Genomic DNA, 9,931 nt, shown 5'->3' with positions numbered 1-9,931 from the left:
CATGCAGGTTGCTTTTAAAGTAACACCACATTTTAACATTATATAAAAGGTGACCTCCCCTTTTTTATAATAGAGAAATGTGTTTTTTTTTTAATTTTTGGGAGGAAGACCCCTCCCCTTCCGTCTTTACTGCCGTGATGGTAAAGACTTCAGGGTAAATCCGCAGCCTCCTGGGGTATGTGTCACATATCCCAGGTGCCTGTGGGCTGCTCCTTTTGCGCCCTACTTCGGGAATGAATCGGGAAGTAAAATGAGGCTTTACTATAATGTAGAAAGAAATGCTCAATCTCACACATGCCCAATGATCAGCACTTGATGTAACAGGGAGCATCGGAAAGAAGGAGGCTGAGCAAACTTGGGACTCGCTTGACTCACTTTGTGGAAAGATCAAGTGAATTTTTTTTCACAAAAGTTTTGTGTTACCTAGATTTAGCGCTCGGAGGCCACATCTGAAGTCAGGCTGAATTCACACTGGCAGTAAGGTTGCATTTGCTGCGTTAACCCCTCATTTTCCTCTCGCCATGAACCACTGCTGCCCAACACTTACTGCCTTTTACCAATCCCAGGTGCCAAGTAGTCACCCAGGAGGGGTAAATGACCCAGTTTTTTACTGCTAATGTGAACTAAGCCTAACTTTTTACGCTACATTGATCACAATATTACAATACTACAAGGGATTACACTTTTAAATTTGGAATAGTGGGCAGTTGGATTAAAATACACAGCACTGACCAGTGTACTTAGAAGGCCTTTAACAGTTCTTTGGAATGGGGCCACCACCTAAGCATGAATGGGACCTATGCAAGTATTTCCAGGAAGAGTAGAATCCAGCCAGATGTATTCATGGTAAAGGCTTTGTAGTTCACCGCATTAAGATTGAACTGAAAATTACCCCCCCAGCAGTTATCCTGTGTGTGACTTGGGTGGATTTTACTTGCAAAAAGCGATAACTCTGAATCACACTCGGGGTCACTTTCACCTAAAAAAACAAAACACCTTGTTCCAACGGCGTCCTGCTGGTCCCTGCAGGTTCTGGGGACACGTCTGTCTTCTTCCATCTCCAGCCGCAAAGTGCAGAGACAATCTCTGGGGTTTCCTGGTGACGTTGGTGCGGGCGGAAGGAGCAACGTGAAATTCAAATAACTTTGTATTGGATTCAACACAAAATAGCTTTATTGAGTCCAATACAAAGAAATTTTCATGTAATACAGTAGACTTCGGTAGATAACAAAAAAGCCGGATAGTCTGAAGGTCCATTAATAATAAAGCACTATACTTACCTCCACACACGGTTCAGCGCTACGCAGGCCGCACTCATGGACATCCGACACTGTTCCGGAGAGCAGGCAGCAGCATCATCGCAACGTGTGCTATGCAGGAGCTTCGCAGCACAAGTCCGTCCGTCCGCACCACCCTGGCATTTTATAATGGAGTTTTTCCGGCCTCCGTACTAGGACGGATAGTACAGAGGCCTGAGTAGTCGCGAGCCGGATATGCAAGATCCTACTGTATATATATATAATTATACAAGCTACTGTACACTTACATTACATGTTTAACTATTTTTCAACAGATTTTTTTTTTATTTGAAGTTTATTATTTAATTTGTTAAATATTGGACATATTTCAGTGAGTTATGCCTAAGAATTATAGCCTACAATGTAAAATAAATTTCCATGCAAAAAAAAAAGTAACACTTTTTTGCATGGAAATTTGGACAGAATTAGAACACTAGGGGGGTTAAAAAAACTGAGCAGGTAGGTTATTTATTGCAGAAGTGACAGGCAAGTCAGACAAGTCTCTTCTGCAATAAAACAAACTTGCCTGCCTGTTCACATTTCTTTTCAATATACATTGGTTTTTTTTTATATACACTGAGCTGCGCATGTGCATGTTGATGTATGATCCTGGTATATCTGGCTGTTGGCAAAAATTTAATCACCATGCGAATGAGATATATTCCATCCTGGCTAACCAAGATGGCCCAAGATTCCTAATCTAAAGGAGGAGTGGGCGAAGATGGCATCACCGACGAAGGAGTAAACAGATTTTTTGGTTTTGTGGCCTGCCAGCAGTTTTTTTTTAATTTTTAGATTCCGTTCCATATTAAGTTTTATGCCGTAATTTGAATTGTAGCTCTTGTTTTTCATTAGATGTTTTAAACAGGGGACAGTAAAGCTCTCCCTTGAAAAAAAAAAACAGAAGCGGCCTTTTTCCATGCTCTGCAAGCTATACAAAATACGACATGTAGAAGATGTTTGACACAGACATAAAATTGGGTTGGGTGTCAGGTTTTGCCGTGCAGTTAGCAGTTGTAAAGCTTGATTGGTTTAGGTGTTTAGTTCCTTTGTGATTTAAACCACACCTTGCTTAACAGTCTTTTCCCCAGAAATATTTTTAGGCAGAGTGGGAAGGGCAGCTCTTGTGTTGTGACCGAACTCTATAGTAACCACTCAAAGACAGCTGGGTGGTTATTGAGAAGTTCCGGGTACGCCCAGCTAAAAGGGGGCTGGGGAGAGCTCTGCTTGATGTACAGTTTCTCAGTGACAGGTGTATCAGCCTAATAAGAGGTTTGTGAAAATGTTCCTACAATTACATTACAACTTGTAAAACACATAATTGTGTGATAACCTTCCACAATTTATCCTAATATAGCAATGTCTGCAAGCATTTTTGTGAATGTTTTATACCCGCATATTTTCTAGTGTAAAAAGAACTGTAGTTGTTTATTTACTCATCTTTCTATTGCTTTGTGTTTTCTGTTTTTCTTCTAGGTTGTTGAAAACCATTAAAGATGTCTTCCACGTCACAGAAGCACCGGGATTTTGTAGCTGAACCTATGGGAGAGAAGACTGTTCAGTGCGTCGCTGGCATTGGTGATGTACTAGGGCAGAGGCTCACAGATAAAGGCTTTGATAAGGTAATCATAACCTTGATCATTTTGTTTTTGGTCTTTTTTTTTAATTATTATTTTGTATGCGTTTCTTTATAATTTCCTAATGTAAAGACACATATAAGAGTGTGCTGGGGAGTCCCGTCCCCATTCTCTAGCTCGTCCTGTGTGTGATAAAAAACCAAGCACCAGGTAAAATGTGGACATGTGTAATGACATCATCGGCAGCACAGTGCGATAGCTGTGTGTGTAAAATGCTGCATGTCATATTCTGCAGTCTTACAACACACTGTGTACAAACCCTCATATCTCCTAAACCATTGGTCGCAACAACTTTTTTCTGGGTGCACAGGGAGCCCTCATAGCTAGTAGTAACTAAAACATGTGTCACTTTGTGTCATTTTTGCGCATGCATCATCAGGTGCTTTCCTATTATGTAAAAAAAAAAACGCAATCTCACGCATGTGCAGTGCAAGGCAGCGCCAGACTGGAACGGTGAGCATCAGAAAAAAAGAGGAAATGCGAGGCAACGTGGGACTCGCTGGGCTCGGTATGTGGAAGGATCAAGTGGGGAAAAAAAAAATTTCATGAAAGTTTCACTTTAAGAGACAGATCTGAAGTTAGGCTGCTTTTACAGTGTCAGAAAGGTAGCCTTTACCCCTCCCTCATGCCAGGAAATGCTGCTGTTTGAAAAACAGCTAGGTCTGAAAAAGCCCAGCAGTTATCTCCTGTTACCAATTTCAGGTGCCTAACAGTTGCTATTAGTGACTTGGGAGCGGTAAATGGCACTGATTTTTACTGCTAAAGTGAGCTAAGCCTAACTTGTTACACTATTACACTACAAGTGAATAAAACATAAAACACTAGGAAGTTGGGTCACAATACACTGGACAGTTGGGGCATAATACAAAAATGGAAAAATTGGATATACTAATGGGGCAGGCATTAGAAAGTGGAACAAAGTATATGGACAGTAATATGGGTTACTGCATACCTATGGCATAAACAACTGGAAGCACTACATTTTCAGTCTTTCAGTCTTGTCACGCCCACCTTTTTACCACCTGACTACAGCTTCCCCCACCCCTTCACCCGGCTGAAAAAAATTTCTGGGGTGAACACTGATTATGGTGGTGGTGTAGTATGTATATAATTTTTATTCTATTTCAGTGATTGATTTTTTTTTTTTTTCAGTGAAATATTCTACAACTGATAGGTTCTCTGTGTTTAGAAAATGATGTTTGACGTAGTTTAATATTTTAATAATTTAATATTTGTAGTCATGTGCACATTACTCTTGCTTCCAAGGTCATGTCCTCCACCATGTGGGTCAAGAAGTTTTCAACAAAAACATTGCTTACCTGGCAGCTATGAGCTCATTTTATGCCTAACCTCCACAGGCGTGCTGTACTCACATTTTAGGACAACATTGCATTAACAGTATGTTAACATTGAAGCAATTTCCTGTAGTGGAACATTATGGATGTACATTTTAAATGGCTTTTTATGCCTTTGAACAAAGTTTTTAAAACCTGTGGAGAGTTGTACTTACTAGTAACCCTTTTTCTCGGTTTTGTGATTCAAGTGATCTGATCACTTCCATGGATTCCAAAATTGATTTTTTTTTTTTGGATAAAGTTGTATTTATTTATTGAGAGTGAGTTCTTTTGATATTTTATTATTATTATTATTATTATTATTATTACAGAGTATTTATACTCTGTAATAATAATAATAATAATAATATAATAATAATAATAATAATATAGTGGCAACATATTACACAGCTCTTTACAAAATCCATAGGCATTTTACTAGCTGTCCCTCAAAGGGGCTCCCAATCTAATGTCCCTATCATAGTCAATGTCTTTAATACAGTCTTAGGTCAATTTTGGAAGGAATACAATTAACCTAATTGCATGTTTTTGTTTTGTTTTGTTTTTTTTGTGAGGAAACCCATGCAACCTCCTTGCAGATAGTTTCCCGACCGTGCAGCACTGCAAAAGAGTGCTAGCCACTTGAGCCACTGTGCTGGTCTTATAAAGAGTTCCATAATTACTGTGCAATATACTAGTTGCAACTTTTAAGTAACTTTTGTGCCTGTGAAAGGGTTGAAGGATTGTCATATTTTGAATGTCTATATAATAAGTTCAATATGACATTAACTTAGAAATGTGCTTACTAAAAACGCAAAACACATTCCATTCAAGCATGTCGTTATTACTAAAACTTTTTTTTCTCTTTTAGGCTTATGTTCTCTTAGGTCAGTTCCTTGTTCTGAAGAAGGATGAAGAACTTTTTAAGGAATGGCTAAAAGATACATGTGGAGCCAATGCAAAGCAGGGACGAGATTGCTATGGCTGCCTTAAAGAATGGTGTGATGCCTTCTTGTAAACTTTTAGGCATTGGTGTCCTCTTGAACCCAGCTACTGAAGTTTACCTACCATTTATATGTTGTCCACCAATCCTGAAATTTCCAAGTATGAATGTTTTATCTGGACATTTTGACAAATTAGATTCCTACTTCCTGAACTACTTTTTGTTACATTTTTTTTGCCTTCTCTTCCTGCTATAGTAATTTGGCCCATATACCTGTTGAAGAGAAATGTTTTAACTAATATTATTGTAAATCTTTTAAATGTGTTTTATTCAAATTTACAGCATGATAAACACATCTTTGAGAATAATAAAATGCTGTTGTATTTTAAAATTTAACTGACAGTTCTCCTTTCTCCTGGTATTCTGTTTTGCATTGTTCTGTTGGCTCTTGTTTATTCTGAGGTTGCTTTATTAAAGTCTTTAAAAACCTCTTTTTTTCTATAGGTCAGTCTTGTTGTATTTGTTATTAGTAAAATTGGTAGATTTTTTTTTATTTTTTTATTTTTTTTTGGTAATAAAAAATATTTAAACCCCTGCTTTAAATTACTTCCAGGGCTTCTTTTGTCCCAACTTTTAGAAAAGTTTTATTGGATTTCAGAACCTTACTGTGGTCTAAACCTTTCACATAAACTGTTGGAACAATATTTTCTGACAAATCAGGAACATTATATTCTGACAAATCGGAACTTTCAAGTAACAAGTTTGGGGTGGCAAGGCACAGCAGTGAGGGTAAAAAAAAACATTGCTTTTTATCTCCATGGTTTGGCATTTTCCTCCTGCTAAAATGGTTTTGTAGTTGCTGTTAAGACCTTTAGTTTGTTACTGCATGCATTCATTTTGAATGGACCAAAATCAGGATGGCCATCATTGGCAGCCTATGGCATCTGTGTTGTGCATGGGTCTGTAGGGAGCTACTGTGTGGGGGTGCCGGTATTGAACTTTGCTGTGCCTTGTAGTAAAAAGCCTAGATATAAAGAGGCTCTTTTATGCTTTAAATATAATCTTGTGGGGGTGGGAGGGGTTGTGTTTTTAGCTTTCCAGGGTTTTCAAACATAGGTTAGTGCTACAAATGTAAAAACTCTTTTAGCTAATGCAAGCATGTTTGCTTTAAAGAGTTTAGTAAAATACCTAATTAAATAATTGGAACCATTCAGAATATATAAACTATCATCATGGTGGATGTGCAAACTTTAATTTTTAAATTGGCTTTTGTGTGCCTGCTGAATATAGATTTCTTGTCACCATTTATTTTAAAACATTGTTTACTAGCCGTTTAAAATTGATCCTGGGGCAAGTAAATTCTTCTAATTTGTATGTGATTAAAAATTTAAAAATATCTTTGTGTCTTCCTTATTACTGAGGATTACAAGTGAAGAGTACAGATTAGAACACAACTGTAATGCATATATGTGAACTGTCCTTCTGATTCACACCTTTCTACCACACTCACAGTCGAGAGACTGCTGCTTCATGAGTCACTTCTTTGATGTTCATTCACTAACTTGAGCGCTGGCACAGAAGTGACATTGGAGGTACATAAACCACAAGACTGGCTGTGCAGGAAGACAACAATTTTGGCAGGTAAGACAGTTTAAATATTACTAAACATACTTTAACAAAATAACTTAAATATGAAAGCATCAAGGTGACACAAGTGGAGCATAAGCAAGTGGAAAAAGGAGAAATGTTAACAAAGATGTTTACAGTATCAACAAGGCAAATCTGGTATAGAAATATTAGCTATAAATATACATATTTGCCCTTTAAGGAATTTTTAGGCAAATATAAAGTGGAACTTTACCTAAAGTAAAAAAAATATATAACTAATTTGGCAGAGCCCTTAATCCTTGGATTCAGTCCTGCACTTTCCCTCCTTTATCCTGGCATCTGCTGTTGCTATCCTCTTCCTTTTTCTGGCCACTTCACCCAATCTTACACTGCACAGGCAAAACAGGTGAAGGTTCCCAATCTCACTAGCTGAGCTAACTGAGGAACTTTCAGCAGATTAAACTCACATGTAAATAAGATAAACTGAGGTGCCTAGCGTAAATACTTGACATTTTTTTTTTACATTATTTAAAGATATTGTATGAATCCTGGAACTGTTGCCTGAGATAGGAAAGGGAGCAGAGATACATGCAAAAGTCTTTAATAGGGAGAAATATTTACAGTGGACTTTGCTCTAAAATGCAGAATGAGCTTATGTCTGTCCTCCATCACTTTGTTTTAAAACTAATATTTGTGAAATTAGGCAAAAGTGACATTAGTACGTTAGTACTCTTGCAGAAGAAGCTCTGTATAGTTTATTTCATATACCTGTTCTGCTTGTTCATGCACATATCTAATCAGATAATCAAATACAGCAGCTCCATGCAGTTAGGAATGCAGACAAGCTCTTGACATTCAAACCCAGCATTAGAATGGGAGGGAAAAAAAAGATGATTCAAATAAACGTAGTTTGTGCTAGACAGGCTGGTCTGAGTCTTTAAGAAACTGCCAATCTGCTCGGATTTTCAAGCAAAACTATCTCTAGTATTTACAGAGGACTGCCAGAAAAAAAGTGTTGGTGTAATGGTGTGCCAATATTTTATTGGGGCATTTTGGCCCCATTCGTACCAGCTGAGCATCACTTAAATGCCACACCCCACCTTAGTATTGCTGCTGACAATGTCTATCCTTTTATAACCGCAGTGTACCCATTTTCTGATAGCTACTTCCAGCAGGATAACATTCCATGTCACAAAGCTTTAATCACGTCATACTACTTTCTTGAACATGACAATTAGTTTGCAGTATTCAAATGTACTCACAGTCACTAAATCTCAATCCAACAAAGCACCTTTGGAGTGTGGTGGAATGGGAGATTGGCTTTCTGGTTGTACAGCTGACAAATTTGTAGGAACATGTTGCGTACATGTCAATCTGGACCAAAATCCCTGAAGAATTTTTCCTGCTTTCCTTGTTGAATCTATTCCATGAAGAATCATGGCTGCCTTTTAAAAAGGGGTCTAACCTGGTGCTAGCAAGGTGTAGGTGTCAACGGTTCTGTCAGGCTTTGTCTGTATTATAACACATTTTCTATCCTCTGCTCACCAAAATAGTTTTCTGTGTCCCTCTAGAAGAGAATATGTCCTGTCGGGGTGAGGGGAAATCTCCCTGTAAGGAACAGATTCATGCTATATCCAATACTTAAGGAGGAACTAAACTAAAAACAAAAAAATGACACCTTTAATCTGGCAGGGATCATACCTACGTCACGCATCCGGGAGGCTCTACGCTCCCATTAAGTCTTAGACACGTTTGATCGCCTTTTTAAAAAAGGGTGTTGCACTTAAATAAAAACATTTTTACCTTCCATAGAAGGGTTGTCTACTTTTCTATGCAAAGTAAAATGTTGAGTTTAGGTACACTTCAATAAATCAGTTTTGATAGAAGTTGGACTTTGATGTGTATTTTGCTTATGCAGGGGCAAGCAACAAATTCACAAAATAGAGCTACATTGTCTCATCTTCAAGAAACTATTCTTTCCTGGCAGTAGAAGAGCAAAGAAAAGGTAAGTACTTGTGAGTACTCATGTCAAATGAGCTTCTAGGCTTAGTGCTGAACTGCAGCTGTCATTAACAGATAGCTGCGCCAGCTCTGAACCTAGTCTAAGTTCTGGTGCAGTTTTTAAAGCGGAACTAAACCCTGTTAAACACACCTGTCGAAGTTCCAATGCGGCCACTGCCATCCTCTTCCTTGTTTCAATCTTTTGCCATCTTGATTGGCCTGCCCTAGATAATCTAACTTCCGCACTGGCATGCAAGATTTCATTCAGTCCTGGCAGCCACAGGAGAAGCTGGGATGTTCTGGCTATCCACATGGGCAATTCGGCAATTGTGACAGATGAAGAGAGCGATCAGGCAGGTAAGAATGCTTATTGCAGAGGGGACATTGTCTTTCCCCTTCTGCTATAAATCCTTGCCTGATCCTGTATTCTTAAAAGTGGAACTTTAGTTTTGCTTTAAATACAAACTACCTGATGGCTCTGCAGCTGCCCTTATTAAATACCCAGCTGTCATAGTCATTGAGGGAAAGATTATGAGTTAAATGAAAGCTACAGAAAAGAGCACTCTGCAGATGAAACATACAAACCATGCAAATAAATAAGACCCTGCCTGATCACAAATTTCTTCAACAGGCAAGAAATGCTAATGCCTATTTGCTATCTGTTTGTATATTTAGTGAATTTGCGTAGCCATAACCTTGTATTATATCAGCCTGCAGTAACATCCTCATCTCTGGAGAAGGCCAAAGAAGACTCTGCGCCTCATTTATACGCAACAACAGTCAGCTCCTTCCATAGATTCTTCTATTGCAGATGGTTGCACCAGTCATAACAAATTACTTTGAGAAGTAGCCTTTGAGAAAATCTATGATATCTAGGTTGACTAGAATTTCTGTTTTGTGTCAATATCCTTCTATTATAAATTTCTTCACATTTTACTGGTCTTAATTTCTGTTAAGGAAATTGGCTGTCTCACTGCTGTGTGTGAAGGAAAGTAAACAATAAATTAAAGACACTCATTACATTTACATTCATGTTAATGCAATGTTGCAATAGATAAAGCATCAGGGAGAGGGTTATTATTGATGCTTGCATTGTTTTAACTCACAGGG

General features: G+C 38.2%; 1 protein-coding gene across 1 annotated transcript in view; it reads left to right on the top strand.

The window, feature by feature from the left end:
• BANF1 (barrier to autointegration nuclear assembly factor 1) overlaps positions 1-5,703 on the top strand; it is a 7,752-nt gene extending 2,049 nt beyond the window's left edge. Inside the window, exons 2-3 of the mRNA XM_072423022.1 lie at positions 2,775-2,920; positions 5,141-5,703. Of these exons, the coding sequence (XP_072279123.1) occupies positions 2,795-2,920; positions 5,141-5,287 (273 nt within the window). The 5' untranslated portion in view covers positions 2,775-2,794 and the 3' untranslated portion in view covers positions 5,288-5,703. The remainder of the gene's footprint in view (positions 1-2,774; positions 2,921-5,140) is intronic.
• Positions 5,704-9,931: the final 4,228 nt, after the last annotated feature.

This window comes from Pyxicephalus adspersus, chromosome 9 (genome assembly GCF_032062135.1).
Source record: "Pyxicephalus adspersus chromosome 9, UCB_Pads_2.0, whole genome shotgun sequence".
NCBI classification, from domain to species: Eukaryota; Metazoa; Chordata; class Amphibia; order Anura; family Pyxicephalidae; genus Pyxicephalus; species Pyxicephalus adspersus.
The sequence above is the reverse complement of the archived record's forward strand: the minus strand, read 5'-3'. Positions and strand labels throughout refer to the sequence as shown.